This window comes from Poecilia reticulata, chromosome 9 (genome assembly GCF_904066995.2).
Source record: "Poecilia reticulata chromosome 9, P_reticulata-male-v2, whole genome shotgun sequence".
In the NCBI taxonomy this organism is placed as follows: Eukaryota; Metazoa; Chordata; class Actinopteri; order Cyprinodontiformes; family Poeciliidae; genus Poecilia; species Poecilia reticulata.
Genome location: NC_088838.1, coordinates 32,216,606 through 32,238,946, shown reverse-complemented (window position 1 = coordinate 32,238,946; position 22,341 = coordinate 32,216,606). Strand labels below are relative to the sequence as shown.

At 37.9% G+C, this 22,341-nt stretch overlaps 1 protein-coding gene and 1 long non-coding RNA gene across 8 annotated transcripts in view; one reads left to right on the top strand and one right to left on the bottom strand.

The window, feature by feature from the left end:
• ypel1 (yippee-like 1) overlaps positions 1-13,442 on the top strand; it is a 39,299-nt gene extending 25,857 nt beyond the window's left edge. For all 4 annotated transcript variants that reach the window (XM_081610935.1, XM_017306562.2, XM_017306564.2 and 1 more), the window contains exons 3-5: positions 849-892; positions 3,885-3,993; positions 7,036-13,442. In XM_081610935.1, coding sequence (XP_081467061.1) covers positions 849-892; positions 3,885-3,993; positions 7,036-7,125 — 243 coding nt within the window. In that variant the 3' untranslated portion in view covers positions 7,126-13,442. The remainder of the gene's footprint in view (positions 1-848; positions 893-3,884; positions 3,994-7,035) is intronic.
• Positions 1-20,241, bottom strand: part of LOC103470723 (uncharacterized) — a 60,478-nt gene extending 40,237 nt beyond the window's left edge. For all 4 annotated transcript variants that reach the window (XR_014088998.1, XR_014088996.1, XR_014088997.1 and 1 more), the window contains exons 1-3: positions 19,880-20,241; positions 19,496-19,575; positions 18,739-18,961 (exon numbers count right to left, since the gene is read on the bottom strand). This is a non-coding gene — a long non-coding RNA (uncharacterized LOC103470723). The remainder of the gene's footprint in view (positions 1-18,738; positions 18,962-19,495; positions 19,576-19,879) is intronic.
• Positions 20,242-22,341: the final 2,100 nt, after the last annotated feature.

The following is a 22,341-nucleotide window of genomic DNA, read 5'->3' as shown; positions in this document are numbered from 1 at the left end:
GGCATGGTGTGACACCGCTCACTTATGTTCTGGTTTTGTTTTTAGTTTTTGTTCGTTCTGTTATCTAATTAATTATTTTGTAAATCAATATATCTGTTTGTTAAACGTCTTGAATGCACTGATTGGTGAATTTATAATAAAAAGATACTTTCAGTTGTTTTTTTGGGGCAGTGAGACAAAAGTGTTGTCACCCAGTTAGCAATAAGTGTGGGAGGGGCATCCTTGCATTAAACTATTTGCCGGACAGTCAAAGAAAACTCCCATTAAACCTTGGGAACAGTTTGCTAATGATAAATCTTTTGCAGCTTTCTCGCTCTGTATCTTTAGATGTTACATTTGCTAAATGGGAATGTGACTTTTTTTATTTGATTTGATTTTTTAAAAGGAATTTGCATAACCAAATGGGTTCTCGCCAAGCAACCTTATTTGAAACACACTTCCAGCTGTTTCCTCACAGCTCATGAATGCTCTGCTTGCACGGCCCTCTTACAGAAGTGCCTCTTTTAATACAATTAGACGAATTTTAAAGATCGCATGTGTTTTTCTGCTCTGATGCAACAGCTTGTGCAACAAGTTCCCAATAAACAACGACAGGGTGTTATTAAAACTGACGAGCTTGCTCTCTGATGTGTTCCTGCTCGTCCTCCAGCATTTCTGAGCTTCATTTTAGTTCTCATCTTCTGCCAGCCTTCAGTGTGGACACCTTGACAAGGTGGGGGAACAAGTATGCGCAGCAGCCACCGGGAGGAAAACGAACCCCGGGGCATCATCTGCTGGCATTCCTGCGCTCTGCTCTGCTGATGTGGCTCCTTGATGTCAACTAACCTTCTCCTCTCTTTCTGTTTCAGTCATTTCAAGGCAGTCAAGGAAGAGCCTACCTGTTTAATTCAGTGTAAGTATCTGTCTTCTTTACTCTTTAAAAACGTATCTTTAGATTTATCTGTGATTAGTTAAAGTTGGCTACTCTCACAAATGGTTTATTTAAACCTGAGTTTGTTGTTTAGGGTGTTTGAATTAGTCCAGTAGGTTTGGTTTGGTTCAGTTGTTAAAGTTTTAGCTGCTGCGGTTCACTTTCACACTGCACTGTCAAATGAACTAAATCCTTTGAAAAATCTGTTCAAAGATCCATTAAAGGAAGCAACACAAAAACCTCAGAAGACACCGAGCACAACTTCCTTCTTCAAGAAATGTAAACAAAAATGGAGTGGCTTCAGATTTTAGCAGACTTCTCTTGTCTTTGGTTAAAGACCTCTAGTCATTTCTCCCACTAGCCAAGACTCGCATGTTTGTCTTGGTTGTATTTACCCAGAATGCCTTGCGCTGTAGTCCCCGTCCAGCTTTTGGAGCGGTCTCCTGTTCGCTTGGCCTTCACATATATGAACCAACATTTACTTCATCTGAACTGACAGCTTGGTTTTTAGGCGGAATGTGAGAATGTGACCCATATCCGATACGTATCCGATTCAAATGCGACCATAACGTCCAGGCCGCATTCATCCGAACTGAACGTCACTGATTCTCAACAAATCTCACTATTCTGCGTCCTCATCCATCCATTTTCTTCCGCTTATCCGGGGTCGGGTCGCGGGGGCAGCAGCTTCAGAAGGGAGGCCCAGACTTCCCTCTCCCCAGCCACTTCTTCCAGCTCCTCTGGGGGAATCCCAAGGCGTTCCCAGGCCAGCCGAGAGACATCGTCCCTCCAGCGTGTCCTGATACGCAAGTGGGAAGAAAAACAACAACCATGACGGACTATACGAGGATTAAGTTGTTAATTTGCTGCTCCGGCCGGATAACAACTTCCAATATATAAGCTAAGCTCCACCGTTAGCCTCCATGTTTACTTCCGCAAACACTGAGCTCTTCTTCTTCTTATGGCGGTTGGCAGAACACTGAGAACGCTGACCCTATGGTGCCCTCTACTGCGCATGCGGGACACGTTCAGGTCGTTTGCTCGTTTACACTGCAGAACACATACAGGTCGCATTTACTGGCAGTGTGAACGGCCCTGGCAAAAAAATCGGAATTGCCAAAAAATCGGAATTGGGTCACTTCAGGCTGCAGTGTGAACGCAACCAAAGAAACCAACAGAAGGCGCAAACAGAGATTTACATTTTTGAAGACTTGTCCTGTGGATTGAACTTTGTTATATTTGGAAGACAAATGATGTAATTTAAGTTTAAAATCCACATAATTTCCAGAAATCTTGAAGGGTTTCTTTATCTTTTTTTTTTATTGGAGCTGGTAGCAGGCGTTTGAAGACTGAATAGGATTGCTGTTGTACTTGTGTACACGCAGCAGATTTATCTGCGCTCTCAGTTGGGTGATTTTCTGTCCACTCTGCAGAAACGGCATCCATCTTTTTAAACCCAATAATAAAACCTGTGGTGGTTTATGACTTGGTTTACTTCTGTTTGGGTCTTCAGTCTTAATGAAACACACAGACGTCGATCCCCAAAGGCCAAAGACATTTTTAGGTGTCACCATGCAACAGCTTTGTGCCTGAGGACTCTGAGTTACATTGTTCTCACCTGGTGCAATGAACTGAATGAAAGCAGCTCTCCACAGGCCTGGCAGGATGAATAGCTCAATTCAAACACTCACACTTTTAAAAGTCAACATGTGAACAGCGTGAGAAATGTTGAGGTGGTTTCTAAGTTCACACCAAATTTATAATTTACTCTCAATTCTATAAAATATTGTCTGTCTTTTGTTGCTTCGTCTGGGTGAAAGTGTTTCAAAGCCTTGTTGGCAGATCCAGGTGGAAGGAGAGTTGAAAAGTTTCTTTAACGTGGTTGTTACAGAAGCGTTTAACTGCCAGAGCTTGGATTCGGAAAGAAATTCAGGAGCGTTGTCTCATTTAAACAAGACATTTCTCAGTTGGTTGCGTGTCTCGTCTAAACGACAGAGTTTTCTCATTTAAACTTGATGCCTCTTTTTGTAATTCTGACTATAAATAAACTGAGTTAAATGAAAAATACTACTTTAAAACAGATTTTGAAATGATTTTAAAATGTGGTAGATCTGCCTATAGTTAAAGGGGCGTATTATGCAAAATATACATTTAGCACGTTTTATACTTGTATTTGGGTTCCTACTGCTTCTAAACGTATCCCAAGCACTTAAAGAAAACCACCCAACTGGTTTTTTGCAGTATGTTTATGTTTTTTGGTGTATGGAAATCCAAAAAACTGCTGCCTGTTACTTAGCAACCCTAGCGAAGCCCAGCCTTGTTACCTAGCAACCCTAGCGAAGCCCAGCCTTGTTACCTAGCAACCTCAGTTTATCAACTGTTTTCTTTTTTAAAGTAAAGTAGAAATCTATTTCTCTGAAAACGCATATAAAGAGTTTGAAAGTGCTTGAAAAAAAAACAATTTCTTGGACTTGGAGGTTTGTTTTTTTATTCCAATTAACTCGTTAAAAACCTTTCATATGGCGTGATGGCAAATTAAATTTTTACATACATATATAGATATTGTAGGTGTTTTAGCATATTTCTTTGCAGATATAATTACATAAGTTGCATGAGGAACAGCTTCACTTTATTTTATTTTAATTATTATTATTATTTTAGCCCCTTTAAAGCTGCAAAGAAAATATTAAGATTTCAGCTCATCGAGATTATCGGATCTTCTGGTTCAGCTGTTGTGTTTGGTTGAACTGGAAAACGATGTTTGTGCTAAATGTTGGGTTTGAATTGGTAACAGAACATTTTATATAAATAAAAGCCTTCGTAAAGGACCTGTAATGTTGGGTTTTAATAACGTATGACGTCAGAGGAACGGACAGATAATTAATATTCCTTTAGAAATATTAATTAGTTTTCCAAAATATTTTTTTTCTGCTAAAGTAGATGTCTTAATTGAATTTTCTCTTCCTGTTTCCAGGGTGAATGTGGGCTGCGGGCCAGCGGAGGAGCGGGTTCTCCTCACAGGTTTACATGCTGTGGCTGATATCTACTGTGAAAACTGTAAAACCACCCTGGGCTGGAAATACGTAAGTCCCAAACCTTCCTTTGAGCCTTATCGCTCCGTATTGCTGAGCAACAACGTGGCTTTTCTGGGTGTCAGGATGGAAAAAATCATGACGTTGCAGGTCAAAGGAGCAAAGTAGCTTCCATTAAGGCAGCACTCTTTAACGCCACGCTGACACTTTTGTTCAGGTTTGTGCGATTGAACACTTTTGTGGTTTCCCAGCACACAACATAATTACAGCGGCAAAAAAGGTTGGCTTGCAGACAGCCAGACTGGTTCCTCGGAGACTCAGCGGTGATTAAATGTCACACCGTTTTGAAGAGCTCTGTTCCGGTAATTGTCTGAAAAGACGAGAGAGGAGTGTAAAATAAGTGAGCAAAGTACAAGACGGGGACTCCTTCAGTGACGGAAACGATCAGATCGCGGCAGGGGAGAGCTGGTTTACAAGGAGAAGCAGAACGAGGACGCTGACGCGCGAGACTCTTCGTGGCGCCGGCCAGAAATCACACAGTCCTTAATGAGATGTGATGTTGCATCTGAGAGATGATTTTTGTCGGAAACTATTTTCTGTTTTCTTGTTGTCACCAAAAAAGCTCCCTATGTGTTCCTAAACAGAAATGAGGAGGTGTAAAAACGCGTCGCTGTGGGCAATGATAAATTAAAACAAACTCAGCAATTTCTATTTGCATGATTTATTGTTTTTTTTTTCTACCAAAAACTGGATGACAAAACTCTTCATTCGGGTGATTTGGTCTCCACTAGCTCTTTTTTGAAGGACATTTTTTGTTTATTTAAAATGTTTTCCAAGTCCAGTGTTAAATGTTTATTATAATTTAAAGTTTATTGATCTTTGAGAATGTGTTCTTGCATTATTATGCCATAATATTACTTGAAAATGGTCTCAAAACAACATTATTATTGTTTATCGCAATAACCTCTGCAACAATTTACCGTCCAGCAACATTTGCTACTGTGACAGGCCTAGTCATGTAAAATGTCTCTTTTGCTTTGAAATAAGACAAAGTGGGTTTCATAGCTTTTAGCTGTTAAAAATGTCACTGATTTCAAAATTTGCACCATAACTTTGCTACAGTTAGTTTTTTTAATGAGATGTATGTTACAGGGAAAGGTAAGAAAAACCTTCAATGTCTTAGCAGTTTTAAAAATATATACACAAAATGTTTAAAAGAAACCGGCGCCTTTTTTGCAACGACCGTACGTGAGTTTTAGTGCTACCAGTAAATTACCAGTTTACTGGTGCAAAAAAAATAACACCGCTAACTAGCCAACAATGCTAACAGTTATTTTTAAATTGCCGAAAACAGCAGAAATTGTTTATTAAACATCCAAATCAGCAATATGTGTCTACACTCACATGTTCTCCAACATTCCCAAATGTTCACTAAAATGCCTTTCCTATGCATTATATGCCATGCTAATGTACATTTATGCATTACATGCAGTTATTTAAAGCATCCATTCACAACAAAAGTTATACACAATAGAACCAGTTCAAATCCAGATACATGTAATCCGGTTCAATCCAGTTTAATCCAGTTACAACTGAGACCACTAGTCAGATTCAGAGTGAAATCCAATTACAAACACTGTTTCAGAGACGCACTGATAGCTTAAATAGCGACTAGTAATTTTCAGCTTGACTAGCTTTACTGGTGACTGGCTTACCTGAGTCAAATATATATATTTTTATTGATGTACTGTACAAATGTAATTTCTTTCATTTCATATACACAGTTATGCAGATTTTTTTTGACATTGCCATGATTATCTCAATTTTCTACGAGAGAAATTTTAATAAAATTTTAGTTGCATTAGCTATGGTTAATAGTTGAGTAGCTGAAAGGAAAAGGTCCAATTGGGGCGCCTGATAGATTGTTAGATGGGAGACCAGATTTACAACGTTACATTTTCAGCTGCTGTGGTTCGCTTTCACACTGCACTGAGTCAAACGACTCACTTTGAAAAACCTGTTCCCCTCCTCACCTGTGGTGGCGCTGCACCAAGAATCACTGAGAGAAACGGCACAAAAACCTCTGAAGAAGACGGAGCGCAATGTCCTTCTTCATAAAATGTGACCACACATGGAGTTCTGTCAGATTTTAGCGGTTGTTGATAAAAGACTTCAAGCCATTTTTACCACTAGTCTTTGTTTTAGTTGTATTTACCCAGAATGCCCTGCACTGTAGTTTGCTTCCTGCTTTTGGAGCAGTGCCCAGTCCGCTTGGCATTCACATATACATTCAAAGAGCAGAGTTCACTTCAACCAAGCTGAGACGGAGGTTTTTAGGCGCCTTTTGGTTGACCAGAGTTTGATTGGCATTCACACCTCCCCAAAGGACGAGACTTTAGGGAAACAAACTAGAATTTGATTAAAGAGGACTAAACAGGACTGGTGTAGATGCACCTTAAAATATCTCATGAAAATGAATTTCACTGACACGTTGCAACATGACGTCACACGCGCAAAATCCCGCTAGAAAACAAGGTCAGGAAAAAGTTTCAATTAAAAAAAAACAGATGTAGGGAAGTTATGCTACCTTGACTTTGACAACCTTAAGGCGTAGATGTGCTGTGGGATTCAGTTCGGTTCAGTTGAAAAAAGGGGGCAGCCCTCACACCATCTCCGACAGACCATCAGTAGAGCAGGTGTTTAAATGAGCTAATCAACCACCGCCGTGATCAGAAAATCACTTATTAATAATTGCAAAATAAACATTAAGCCTGAACATATGGTACCGTAACGGGCTGAATGATCTGCTCATTGTGTGGGAAATGTTTTGAGTGGTTTTTGTTTTTTTGTTGGTGTGGATACATCAGTGGAGCTGTTGTCAGTCAGTTGCTATGGCAACGGGTCTGCGTGTAGCCGACACGTTGGTTTTGAGTCGTTCTTCGGCGTTTTGTTCTGCGTGGCATGTAGAAGAATCACCTTTTTGCCCTCTTGGCGTTGAGATTTCCGGATGTAAACGATAAAATGCAACGTGTCTGTTGTTGGTTTAAATCCACCAGTCCAGTAACCAGCATATTTATCTTTCTTTTTTTGCAGGAACATGCGTTTGAGAGCAGTCAAAAATACAAAGAGGGAAAGTTCATCATCGAGCTGGCTCACATGATCAAGGACAACGGATGGGAGTGACACCGAGGCCACGTCCCATCTCCTTAAATCTGTTTTCCTGACCTTGGAATGCTCTTTACTGAACTGAGTGGAGCGTCGACCATCTTCCCGCCCCCATTCCTCCCTGTCCCCGCCCCCCGCCCCCATTACTCACACCTTCTTCCCTTTAAAAGACCTCCACTCGCCGGCCTCCGTCACGTGCACACACCCACCTGTTCATCGTGAAACCGGACAGAACGAATGCATTAGGAAGTGGAGTTAAAAACCCACGGCACCTTCGCCACCTTGAAGATTGTGTGCTCTCCGTCGCCGCTCAACGTTTGGGTTCCCCCGCCGCCGCCGCCGCCCAACCCCGCACCTCGCCTCGGCTCCACCGAAACACGCTTACAAGTGATTGTGGTGATGTGGCGACCGCTGTGTGAACGGAGAGACTTCACTGAAAAAAGACATCTTGTTGTTTTTCTTTATTCCACTCATCTTCAATGACTTTATTATTATTATTTTATTGTTATTTGCCATAGTTTTAACTTTCGGGTTTGGTGAAGCTTTGGTTTGATGGCAGATGGATGTTACTGGTTAGCATTTTGTTTCCATGAGTTTGGTTTGGTTTTTTTGAGCGTGCTTCTTTTTCTTCGCTATTGTCCAAATGAGCAATCAGGGATGGGTTGAGAAGAAACGGGCAAAGGGAGTTTATTACAGTTACGAACATGTAGCAGCTTTTATTTTTCCTTTTCTTTTTTTAAACTGGGATTCCAGTAATGTTGGACTTTATACCTGGCGTTTCCTTATGTTTCGTGTTAATTCTCCCTTTCTGGTACTTTTCAGCACCCAAAAAGCATCAAAAGCAACACGTACTATTTTGTTCGACATGAAAAGGTATAAAATTATATATAAATACACATATATAAATTTATAGATATATAAATATTTGTAGTGTAAGGCTAAATGCGATTGTGGCTGGTCCCATTTTGCAGCAGCACCATGAATGAAAGAGACATGAAAAAGGAGCGTAAATCATTTTCAGAGTGGGGAAGCTGACGTCAGTGTCCACACTGTATTATCCCATTGTCTAGTAATGAAACGATGAAAGTCACTGCTACATATTAATATAAATACACATACTATGATTACATATCCATCAATACTATGATATTGTACGTAGTATGTAGAAATTGATTGGAACATGGTTTCGATATATATATATATATATATTTGCTGTCATGCACATATGTGTATATGCATATGACTGTGTGTGTATATGCATAGTGTCACGCATTACACAGTGATGTACTTGAACGACGCTACATCCTTTGCACGTTGCTGAGGCGCGTGCTTCATCTCGGTTTGGAGGCAAAATCTTTTTTTTTTTTTTTACACAAAATTTTAGTGGATTTTTAGTTCAAATTTAATCTCAAATTCTGTCTTTTCCTCTGTTTTTGGTCCGATCTGTGATGACAATGTGATTTTTAGGCCTAGTCCATGCACAGCCGAATACATTTTTATGCGTTTTGGCTTTTAATCCACACAAAAACGATTAATTTTTAAAAAATAAAATAAATTCTGATTAAATGACTTGTGCTTGCGTGAGTACATGAAAACATTGAGATCAATCTAAAACTTTTCAAACTGAAAATTTCTGAAAGTTTAAAAAATTTTAACTTTTCAAGTTTTTTTTACTTGAAAATTTCTGTTTTCTTTAGCAAATTTTTGACCTTTCAAATTCAGAAATGTCCAAGTTTTTCTAGAAAATGTCTGAGTTTTTTGGTAGGAATTTACTTCTTTAAAAATCTACAGTAGCCCCAACATCCAGTCATGACAAAAAAACAATTTATATTGAAAAAATCTGACGAAAGTTTTTGTTTGTGTGTAATCTGGAAAACGGAAATGAGATTAATCTCACTTTTCGACTTTCACTTTTTTTCTAGAAAATCTCTGAGTTTTTTGGCAGTAATGTACTCTTCCTCTCATACGCCATCGTAGACGAACAGAATATGACGATAAATATGTTTTTATGCGTTTTGGCCTTTAATCAACATGAAAACACCATTTCAGATCACAGGAATCGGTTCTTTACCAGCGTGTAGATTTGATAAAACTGTATTTGTGTTCATGTTTAGACGTGAAAACAGACTCGGGGTCCTGCCACCAGTGATGCGCCAGTGTTCCCACAGACTTGCTTTGACCCGACTCCCAGTCCACTGTAGTTCGACCTCCATGTTTAACTCCCAACAGGAAGTCGTCAGCAGTCTCGATCGGCTTTGCGCTACACTGCCCCCTGTGGGTTTGGCTGATTTGATGTTAAATGTTTTCCAAAACGGATCCTGTGAGTATGTTATTTTTATTTTTAAATGATTTAGTGAAGATATTTGTTTTTCTTAAAGACTCAGCTACCTTCAGTTAAAGAAATTCCACTTTTTTTTTTGTTCTTGCCCCAACATGTCTGATCTGTTTTGGATTTCTTTGCCTCCAAACCGAATGAATTTCGTGCCTCTTCAAAACATGAACGGCCTCCCCATTTATTTTTTTTTCTGTTGTGCCGTGCATAACTTGGAAACCTTTCACGTGAACCGATGTGTCTTCCCTTGTCCTGGTTCAACACGGCCCTAAACGACCCTCAGACAACTCTGCCCTTTTTCTTTTGTCTACATATATTTTCTACGATAATATTTAGGGATGCACAAATGAGTGGATATTGAGTATATTATTTCTCAGAGTAAACGTAGAGGCTTTTTGTTGTGTTTTTTTTTGCTTTGTGCCCATCGAGAACTGGCCGTATGTTGTTGGTTTGAAGGATGGCAGTTTTAAAAAATCAGCAGTGATTGATTACTTTGCCGGCAAGGTCAGTCAGATCACTCTGACCTTTTATTCAAAAAAAAAAAAAAACTAAACAAAAAAAAAATAAACGTTGACAATGCAAACCCTTAACAGATAGCAATGATACCTACTTGAAAATTTAAATACAGAAACCGCTGAGATATTGGCCCGTGATAGTTTTTGTACATAAAGTAACATATTTAAGGTTTTATACGTATTTCTACTGGGTTAGTTCTTTTACTTCCCCGACTTGAAGCACTTTTGTTCACTGTACCTCTGTCTGAGAGTGTGTGTGAATTTGTGTGTGTGTGTGTGTGTGTGCATACTTTGCATGTGTTTCAGCCCACGTGCATGGCTGCACATGAAAGTGAATGTTTACTTTCTCTTTGGGTTTTTTTCCCTCCTCTCTTTCTGTTTGTTCCTTTTTTATTATTATTGTTTTTTTGTTTCGCAGCTCTCTGGTTTCACTGCTGCTCCCGCTGATCTGAGGTCAAGAGCCAGTTTAGTTTTTTGGAAGTGATTTATCCCCCTTTTTTCTTTTTTTTCTCTCGGTTAGCTTGTTTGTTTTAGCTTGTGTGGTGAGAGCCGGTGTTTAGGTCTCTGCTGAGCCGTGTAGACGTCGAGGGCGAGCTGGAATCTCCCACCGTGTCGCAGGGAAAGCCTTTATCGAGACCCTTTCGCCACCACACTGAGTGTTACACTCGAGCGCTTTCAGGCGGCGGACATGTTGGAGGTCCTTCGCAGCGACGCTGGCTGTTTATCTGATTGTATTTCACATTCATGTTTACTTTTTTTTTTTTTTTTTCAAAAAATGACCTGTTAACTTCTGTGTTCTATTTAATGTGATGTGTTTTGGGTCGATGGTTGACTGTAATCTCGCCGTTTTCTGTTTCTAGAGACGCTTTACGTTACAGTTCGCCAGTCGTCTTGACTTGTTCTTGAGCAGCTCTGCACAATTTAGTCTCTGGGATCAAGAAATTTAACTCCAAAGGTGTCGCATAAAATTTACATAAACACAGTTAAAGCATTAAGTTACTTCTTTTATGGTGCATTCAAGCAGTTTTCCCTGAATTTTGGTTTAGTATTGTCCTGGAAATCGGTGTTTAACAGAATATTCTGACCTTTTTGGTCTGTTTGCTGGCAGGGGAGGAGACGGAAAAATGTTCACATCTTACGCAAACTTTTTTTTATTTTTACAAAAAAAAAGCTATTCAAAATTTCCACTTGTTTCAGAAAGGTACATAAATTCACTGCACCTGGTGAAATATTTTGAGCTTAGCTTACTTCAGTGGTGTCAAACTCATTTTTATTTTGGGCCGAATCAAAAATCTGAATGTTCTTAAAGGGCCGGTTGCACCAGAATCTATCGATAAAACCAATAAAACTGTTAAAATATCAATAAATAGCTGTTCCTCTGGGATTTGTGATTATTTTAGTGTTTATTTTTGCAATCAAAATGACAGATTGTGTGGTGAATATTAAGAAATATTTGTAATCATTATTTTTTTACAATATTTACGCTAATGTATGATGTCAAATGTGACTCCATCACTCGTCGTATCGGTTACGGATTCAACGTTTTTGACCAATTTTGAGAAAATTAGCAGTAAAATCAGGAAAAAATGTGGAAATTTGTTGATTTTGTGATTTTTGCAGATTTGTGAAAAACTGGAAGGACTTATTGATGTAATTTGGAGTCCAGAGGGCCACATAAAAAGCTGCGGCGGGCCAGATTTGGCCCCCGGGCCTTGAGTTTGACACCTGTGGCTTACTTCTTAAAATGATTCGGTAAAATCAAAGTATTCGTAGTAGTAAAATGCAAAAGGAAATTGTTGCCAAAGCCACTTCGGAGCACAACATCCATATATATTTTCTAAATAATTCACAAAAGACAAAACCGATTAAAATGTTGGCGTTTCTGTTGGCGAAACCTGTTTGGTTAGTTTCAGTCGTAGAAATTTTACAGACAGTGACAGAAATGCAAAATTAACCAAAAGATACATAAAAAGTTCAGGGTACGATCCTTTGGTTCAAGGCCAGTTTAAGTAACATTATTTTTTTGAATAATGATTTTATTTGTTTTTAACTTCTTATGTCTGTTTCACATAATTTCAGTAACCAAAATGGATTTTAGTTTTTAACGCAATGCTGAGGTATCAACATTTATCCCCCCGCATTTATAAACGTCTCTGAAAAATCACTACTGTCGGTTATTAAAACGGTGTGATTTATGTTGATGCTCTTATTTTGAAAAGAGAAGTTACGGAGACGCCACTAATGTCGGACTGTCTCACACAACCACATCTAAGTGCTTACTTACGTTTTTGATACAACAGCCAGCTTGTAAATCAAAATCTGATGCTAGAAAAGTACGTTGGCAATAACAAGAAAGTCGGCTGACGGACATTAATTTCGTCCAATCAGGTGTGGTGGTTGAGAAATGGCTTCCTTCAGAAACAACAACTTCATCTTCAGACGAAAAAGTTGTTTTTATACCCGTTTGCCCCTGGACACGGCTGGCTCCGCCCCTTTTTGGAGACCGTTACAAGATTAACTTTCGCCGTTTAGCAGCGGTGTCCAAAGTGTGGCCCCGGGGCCATTTGTGGCCCTTTATATGACTTTGCTTTGCCCCTAACCACAAGTCAAGAATAGTTAAATATGACCTTTTCCAGGAGAAAGCTGATCTCTGATTGAATTTACCAATTATCGGGATCTATGGAGCTTCACATTTCCAAAAATGTTGACATTTTGGATAGTTTTTGTGATGGTACTTGAATGCACCATTAAAGGCTAACCTTCTGGCTTCCTTTGAATGTAGCAGCCCAGTTTGAGTCTGATCTGACAACTGTTTGCTAAATTTGGAAGCTAATCTTCCTCTCACGGTTCATGCCAGGTCGAATAGTAACTGAACACACGTACGAGTCCGCCAGTTTGCCCGAAGGATCCTCCAGCATTGGTCGATCTAAACGAAGAGCTTCGTAGAGACGAGCCGACAAAAAGCGGCGGCCAGCGTCACCGTTGTGTACCAAATAAGAGCCGGGTTCTGTTGAGCGAAAGTCGATCCAGGAGATCCAACTTCCATACCAAATTTAAAAGGCTGGGAAAGCGTTTTTGTTTTCTCCGTCCTGCAGAATGTTTAGATTCTCTGAGCTGAACAGCATCAAACGCTGAAAGTCGAAGGTTTCTGCTGCTGAAAACTGTTTACTGTTTTACTGTGACGCTGGCCGCCTGCTTTTTGAGCTCCAAAGGCCTGAAAGGATGTCGATCAAAGGCGGGAAAAAGTCTAAACAGGATCTTTTCTTAGGACTGTTAAAACTCCAGTTTAAGGTCTACAGCATGTTGTATTTATAATGGCTTTATGTCGTGCCTGTTTTATTTTTCTCCTCTAAATTTAAAGACAAGTATATGCTTTTATTTGACTACATTGCTTTGCATTCTGTCTTAGTGAAGCCATTTCACGTCTGTTTTCACTCTAATGTAAACTATCAGATATCACAATAAATTTTCAATGGCATTAAACTGTGGACTTGCAGTTGGTTTTCGTCTCTTTCTTAAGCAATAAATTAAATGTGAAAAACGTTTAAGATCCTATCCATCAATAGATTGTTTTCTGCTGATTAAGGAGTTCCCAGGCAGACGGATCCATTAAATAAATTAGAATATTATTGAAAAGCTCATTGTTTTCAGTAACTCAATTTACTAAGTGAAACACATTATATAGATTAATTACACACAGTGTTTCAAAGCAAACACCTTTAATACAGAAATGTGGGCTTAATGAAAAGTATTTTTAATATCTACCCTGAGGTTATTCTCAGAAAGTAATTTTAATATCAGATACGCCTCACTCAAATAAATATTCATTTCATATTTATTTATACTGAATATGACTGTAGTTTGAAAAGCATTTCATGAATTTTTGTCCCACTGTTCAGGATCCTCAAGACTTTTTATTTTTGGCTAGCTGATTGTTGATGCTAAGGGTAATTACTAGAGGTGTGCCGATCGATCGGCCACCGATCATAATCGGCCGATTTTCGTGAAAAAGTGTATGATCGGTGATCGGCGATCATTGGCTCTTGTTGCCGATACCGATCACCTGCATCTCATTTCTCAGCCTGTCTGTGCAGCTGGTCTCCTCTTTCCTTCACACTGCGCAAACGCGCAGCAACAAATCCTAAGCGATGTGGAACTATAACGCACTGAGTGAATGGGGACGTTTGCGTGTTGAGGCGGAAAATTGAAGCAGGTCAAAATGCATCAACACAACGAAGCTAATACGACATAAAAACAATGTTATACTTGACAGAGTTTGGCTACATCGAGGCTCACTGCAGTAAAAAAGACATACGGAGGATCAGATAGCAGGTAAAGCAGCGCACAGCTGCAAACACTCACCCGGATTAGCATGACGGTCAGAAAGCTAAACAAATAACCCGCAAAATCATTTAAGTCTTGGAGCTGCGATGTAAGACGCTGGTTCTGCTCTCGCTGTTGAACCGCTGCTACGCTACAGGTAGTAATATTTCACAGACGGAGCGCCGCTTCTGCTCCACCTGGTAGTGACTCTCACACCGAACCTCTGCTTAAAGCTGCAGCATCTAACCTAAAAAATACATTTTACATACGTATTAAAACTTTCGCTGTCCTAACATGAGACAGATAATCTCTAAAAATAATCGATCTCCTCCCTGCTCTGCATAATTACTCCACTCAGTCAGAAACAGCCACTCAGAACTAGCAGTAATCAGCTAGCCGCCATGCTAACAGGAAGTTTTCATTCAGTAACTCTGGATTGTTTATTGTAATGGATCCTGTTTTTGCCTTTGAATGTTAAGTTTTATACTTGAATTTTTTTGGCAATGTTGAGAAGTTTTATTTTGGCTCTTTGCATAATTTAGCCTCTTCAGAGCCTCCATATGTTATCAGTCTGTTAAAGATAGTTTTACCGATAGCAGTACAATTTGCACAATGCCTGTTTTGTTTAGTTTTCTTCTTGGAAAAAGTTATTAAAAACAAGTTTTTGTCTAAATTAAGGTGAATTTATGGTTCCTTTTTCCATATAATGTAACCGGTAGTGCTTATGATTAAAAAAATTAATAATTATGTGATCGGTATCGGTGATCAACTTCATGGGTGATCGGAATCGGCAGGAAAAAACCTGATCGGCACATCTCTAGTAATTACCCTTCTTTTTTTAACATTAATGTATGAAAGAAAAATAGTTTAATTAGTAGCAAACTTTTTTAGACATTTAATTTACTGCTTTATTTTTCTTTTAATTCACCTATAAATGTGTTAAACTTACGGTGAAGTCGAGTTGCTTTTAGCTAATAAAACTACACTTTAGCAGTTAGCTAGCTAGCATGGCTAACTGCTATAGGACTTCTGTAATGTTCTTTAAAATGTTAAAATGGCAAAATATATATATATATACATCTGTGGTGAAACTGTAAATTTGGTTTTAAATTCCTAGCAATTATTTTAACATGCTAAAGAAAAAGTGCTGTTTTTAGAATAAAACCCAGCTGCCATTGGTTTCAGTAAAAACTGTTTATTCATGCCCTATTGCTAATTTCCACTTTAAGAGTGGGGCAATAATATTTAATCGGTTTGTGTAGCTTTCCCCACCCCTCCAAAAAAACCTTGAAAAACCATGAAAACCATGAAAAATTTATTTTTGTCCATTACTATTTAAATATATATATTCTACTGCAAAGACCTGGGGAGGTGAAGACGTCTTTCTCCTTTCTCACATTATTTTTTTCTAAGAATCATTTCTGTCTCATCAGTTTGTTTATTCATTTTACGTTTTTAAACATACCCATTAAATCGCACTGACATTTATTCGATCTGTTGTGTATATTTAACTTGCTGGTTAATCATTCTGAATTTACAAGCGTTGAAAATTAAACAGCCTGAAACTCAAAGTGGAAAAAACATTCTTCTTAGATAAACTGATTGCTAAATCCTGTTATTTTCTCCTTCCTCGTTTGTCTGACCATCATGATGTAAGCGCCTCCACAGTCAAAGGCTACAGGTCGACCAAAATTGTGTAAGTAATCAACAAAACATAAACGAATGCTTTGGGAAGTCCCTAAAAGGAAATTCAAAGGGTCACATATTTTATTTAGCTAGACGGATATGGAACTAACTAGTTAAATAATTTGTTCCTCATCTGCTAGGCGATCACCACTTTAAACTCTATTTTTTTCTAAAAAATCTCCCAGCAGTGCAGAAAAAAATTCTATAATCCACTAAAATAAATCTAGCTAGCTAAATAAGCATATTTATTTAGCTAGCTAAATGCTAAATAAGCATATTTATTTAGCTAGCTAGCTAGAGTGAACTAGTTAGCTAGCCAGCTAACTAGCCAGCTAGTTATAGATAAATAAATATATTAGTTTAGATAGCTGTATTTATTTAATACATTTATTTAGCTAGCTTGCGAAATAAAATATGTGACCCTTTGAATTGCTAGCTAGCTAAATATTGAACAGCTATCTGGTTCACTATGTAGCTATGTATAGATAGATTTGATGGACTAGTTGAAAGTTTGGACGGATAATCGATCAATTCATTATTTGCGGTCCATTTTTGATATAAATGCAAAGCAGAAGGGATTTTCTGAATACTTGATCTGGGTGTCGCAGCTGGTTTGACGTGAACATTTGATAAAATTACATCCTGTACATTACAGCCTGGAGTTGCTATGGCAGTGCATATATTCTCTCCACTGCCTTCTCTTATCCGTCTTTCTTGTGACGCTGATGCCCACACAGCTCCACGTTTCGGCGTCCTTGAGGTGGCTGGCTTCACTTCAAGAACAAAAACAGTCTGCCAGCTTCCAGTTATCTCACGCTCCCTCCCTGTGTGTTTCTGTTTTTGTTGGGGTTTTTTTAAATTTCAACATTTTCACATGGACAAGACAAACTCCCACACTTCCACTCTATCACTGACAGACATCTGATGATCTGAAGGTACATCATATTTAGACAGAAACTCATCAGTGCTAAAAGGAGCAAATCATCACTCACTCTAGTAGATAAGTATAAATATCTTGTTTTTATGAGTAATATGTTACAGGTACTCGTCTCGTCTGTTACGCTAAAATAAGTCAAGATTATCTGTGAAGCAAGAAGGAAGTTATAAGCGCTTTAAACCATGAAAAAACACAGTAATTGTGAAACATTTTATCAAATTCCATTATCAAGCAAATGTACGTCAAATATATTTTTGAAAGTCAGAAATTACCAAGTTTTTTCTAGAAAAATTTGGGTTAATCTCAAAATTCTTCAGAGGAAATTCTTGACTTTTCAAACTCGAAAATTTTCAAGTTCTGAGAATAATCTAAAAACTTCAGTTTTTCGAGCAAAGGTTAAACTTTTCAAACTCAGAAATGTCCTTGTGGTTTCTCAAACATTTCTGAGTTGTTTTTAATGAACATCTACTCCTTTACTTGAATCTACGCTGGTGCTGACGTACCCTTCGATTTGTCGGCTCATTCAGAAGCTACTGCAGATGGAAAAAGAAGAAAGAGTAAATTTCCTCCAAAAAACTCACAGTTTGAGATTCATGTCAGAAATTTTATAGAAAAAACATGGACATTAAACTCTTCTGAGTTTGAAAAGCTGAAAATTTGCTAGAAAAAAAATCTAAAATTTTGACATTTAAAACCCCAAATTTTCTGGAAACAAATTATAAATTTGTGAGTTTGAAAAGTCGAAAAATATTCATCTGTTCAAACTCAGAAATTTACAAGCTTTTTATAGAAAATTTATGAGATTAACCTAAAAATTACTGAGTTTTTTCTAACAAATTTTTAACCTTTCAAATTTAGCAATTACCTTGTTTTTTTCTCAAAATATTTTAGTTGAAAATAATAGTAATAACGGGCTGCACAGTGGCGCAGTTGGTAGAGCTGTTGCCTTGCAGCAAGAAGGTTCTGGGTTCGATTCCCGGCCCCGGTCTTTCTGCATGGAGTCTCCATGTTCTCCCTGTGCATGGTGGGTTTTCTCCAGGTACTCCGGTTTCCTCCCACAGTCCAAAAACATGACTGTCAGGTTAATTGGCCTCTCCAAATTGTCCCTAGGTGTGAGTGTGTGTGTGCATAGTTGTGTGTCCTGTGGGTCTCTGTGTTGCCCTGCGACAGACTGGCAACCTGTCCAGGTGACCCCGCCTCTCGCCCGAAACGTTAGCTGGAGAGGCAGCAGCACCTCCTGACCCCACTGAGGGACAAGGGTGAAAGAAAATGGATGGATGGATAATAATAATAATATGCAAACCCATAATTTACCAAAAAACCAATAGCTTGACACCAAAGCTTATACGTACTTGTTTTCTGGAAGTTTACTTGGCTTTTAACACCGACGGGATCTAGTTTTAAATTGCATGTTTTTGTTTTTAAACTGTAAGTTTTTATTTTATGTTATTTTTTATTATGTTGTGTTTTAATGTACAGCACTTTGTATCAGCTGTGGTTGTTTTAAAGTGCTTTATAAATAAAATTGGTTTGGTTTGCCTACCCTCGGTGGAAATTTATTCTTTTTTTTCTCTATAATTGCACAAATATGAAGCTGAAAACAAGATATACTTGTTTTTATGAAAACATGTTCAATTTAAATACCTCAGTTTGGAATAAATCAAGCAAAATTCAACATTTCAAAGATTTGTATGATGATATTTTGGGATTTTTGTGCCACATAAAGTTTTATTTCCGACACATTTGATGGCCAAAACTGATGAGTGCAGATATGTGAGTGCAGAGTGGATGCTTTTTACTTTTACCACATGCATATTTCAGTGTGAATAAGACCTAACCTTTACTTGGTGTGCAGAGCGAGGCGAGGTTAGCTGATGTTGTTGTGATGGCTGCAGAGGACGGACAGGAAGCAGTTATTTTAACACTCCTGATGACCTACTTCTGTGGCGATGCTGAAGTACGAGTGTCTCTCGGCTTGGACGCTGGTTGTGACTTGGCTCAGGTGTCCGGAGCGACCGTACCGCCTGATTTCTTCAGCTCACACTCTATTAACACAGACAGCTTGACGGCGCGAGGCAGGAAGCAGGCAGATAGAAGCATGAAGAGTGTGTGCTAAACTGAGAAACTGACGATGGCCTCCATGCAAACTGGCCTCATTTCATACAACATTCACAGCAACCCTTCACACATCTCTGGTAAACATAAAATATATTCATCTTCAACTGAAAACGCATGATCTGACCAGAGAGAACCCAAAAGTATTTTATAAAAAGTCAGCTCAAATACTGATCTCATTATCAATAATTTAATATTTAAAAATTACATCATCTGATGAAAATTTGGTAATTTTAAGGACCAAAATTACAATAATGTATATAATAAAAAATAAAAGAAAATGTCTCCAAATTAGTTTCTTTCACTAAAGAAAGAAATGTTATTAGATACTTCGCAATCCTGAACAGAAGCACCCAGTTTACATACTTTAGAACAACATTAGATTAGTTTTCTTTCCTTTGGTTTGTTATTTTGCTTGTATTTCGTTGAATTGCCTTGTTGCTGAAAATGTGCTATATAAATAAAATTACCTTGCCTTACCTTTAAATAACTCTTGAAACCTTGACAAAAACTGCATGTGATTTTCTGATTGTTCTTCATTCAGAGGGTAGAAAATAAGACTGAAGCAAAAGTAAAAAGTACAGCACAGTTAAAATAGTCGAAAAAATTTTTTCCCCAAAAAAAGTTACTCAAATAAATATAATTGAGTAAATGTAATTGGACCCAACTCTGAATCTAGCACTGAGAAGTTTAATAAAATGTGTCAAGAAAAGTACATGTCGCCAGGCTACATGTCTTAGCTTAGCTAGCAGGTAAAAGCTACATTAGCTAAACTAATTTTGCTAGTTCGGCAGTAAGTGCTACAATAAATATCACTGATATTTATCCCAGTATTACACAGAGGTGTAATAGTGTTTAACACACCTCAAAAAATTTGATTCAGTAATAGTTGTAATGTACTTATACTGTTTATAAGTTCGAAAGGAACGAGCCCGGAGCTAGGATGTGGCTTTTTTGCTGTTGTCATAGCAACTCCATAACAACTGCCAACCAAGATGGCTGTTATGCTTCACTACTGTTCCTCCTTGGTTTGCTTCTGTTTTAAATTTCTTTGTATGTAAATTTCTTTGCTCTATAATTACGCTACCTTAAATAAACTCAGACTTGGTGCACATCCAGGGCGTTTTCTGCGTTAGCATCGCCTCCGACTTGTTGCTCTCGCTTTACTTCATTATCTCCTCCGCCTTCCCCGCCGCCCCCTTTGGGCTGAAGTGGCCGCCCCGGGGTCGCGGGGGCTCTCAGCAGCAGGCTCCCATAACAGGAGGCTTTAATGCCGCTGCTATTTCCATCCCTGTGATGTCATCCGGAGGAGGGGCCGGCCCTCCAGCCCGGAGTGGTGAGTCACAACCGGAGAGACGCTCGGGGAGGGAGCGCATCCAAAACATCCACCGCCGCTGAGCCACCAGAGGGATGGAGAAAAGGAAAACAGCCTCAAGTGACCAGAAATAACCATTTAACTGGCCTTGTGTTTGCTCTGTGACATCCACATCTTTCATTTCTAACGCCTGAAAATTAAAGTGTTTGTAAGCAGCCGGTGTTGTTTTCTTTGTCATCAGTATTGATTCATGAATCACCTATTAGTCATTTGCATCATGTATTATTCAGTTTTTCATAAAAGATCCTAATATATCTTGATACAGTAATAATACTATCTCATAATTGTGTAGGGTTTAAAAGGTTTAAATATACAGAATTAGATACGACTTAAGAATTAAGAATGATTATATTAAACTCTAGCAAATGTTTTATTATAGTTTTTACTACTATATTTTTTTTACTTACATTTTTTTTTGTTATATTTGTGTCATTTATTTTGGTTATTAATAAAACATTTGTTTCATGTTATGGGGATTAAGTTTATTATTAATATTGCTAATAGTATTGATTTGTAATTATATCTAAAAAAAATTAAAATGTTTTTTTTATTATTATTATTATTAGTAGTAGTAGTATTTTTTTGTATTTGTAATTATATTATTGAATGGGAAAAAAATCTAACCTGGATTTTAATTATAGTTATTTAGAATATTTTTTTTAATTCATGTTTCTCTAATTTATTTATATATTAATTTTACATATAATTTTAAGACAAAAAAAATTTCCCACTATTTTAGTGGGTAAAGTTATTATTATTAGCCTTATTTATTCGTATCTGCCTCTCAGCGCCATTTGTTATGATAACCGGCAGCAAACAAACGGACGGAGAAACTGGACGAGATGTTGTTTTTCCTCCCGTCTTCCCGAGTGACGTCACTTCCCCCCCCCGCCCCCTTCCATTGAGACTCTGCCCACACAAAAGTCGTGGCAGCAATCGGCATACGTTGTCGTCATGGCAACCACCCTGCGCCAACACGCTCCGCCCAATTGGCAATTGGCGGCCTCTTATTGGTCGGCGCGTCACAGTGGCAGGACATCCAACCAATGGGAGATTAGCTGAGTGACGTAATTTAAATGGCGCATCAGAGATCTAATGTTGATGCATCAACTTAATGTGGGAGGACGTCAGCAGAGGGTACACTGCCTTCTGTACTGATATATATATATATATATATATATAGTCTTATGTTGACTTGAATTTTCTTAGACGTTTATTTATTTAGGCACAGGACAAAGTATTTTTCATTTATCAACAATGTTTCTTTTTCCATTAATTACATTTTTTCTAAAACCAGCAAATGCTGCGCAACCTTTGTTGTCAAATATTTTAAATAAATAAACGAGAATAAACCCATAAAACGGTTTGAAAAATGTTTACCTGTCTTTTAATACAGCAACAGTGTAAGATGCTGTTTATATTTTGGATCAACAATGATTTACAAATTCCTTTTCTACTAAAATTAGACTACTTTGCTTTATTAAAATAATGTCTATTTACTATCTTAACGGGATAAAAAAACAAAAACAAATGTATATTCTTAAGAAATAAATGTTTTCAGTATTATAAAAAAAAATAGGCACTCAATACGGCTGTGTGCAACTTTTATAAAAATAAAATGTTTTACTAATTTGTTGAAACTGTCAGTGTTGAGATAGAATAGTGTGGAACAGATCTGTGAAAAAAAGAGCTCCTCTCTGAAATTGTAACTTTTTAAACTTAGAAGTTTGAAAAGTCCACGATTTTCTGGAAAATTTCAGTTTTACTGGCAATTTTTTTTTAAGTCAGAGATTTTTTTTAGAATATTTTTTAGACTAATCTATAAAATTCAGTTTTTTTCTGGCATATTTTTCACTTCAAAATCTGAAATTTCAGTTTTTTTCTCAAAAATTTCTGCTGTTCATCTCAACATCTCTAAAATTAACCTAAACATTTTTGTTTTATAGCAATG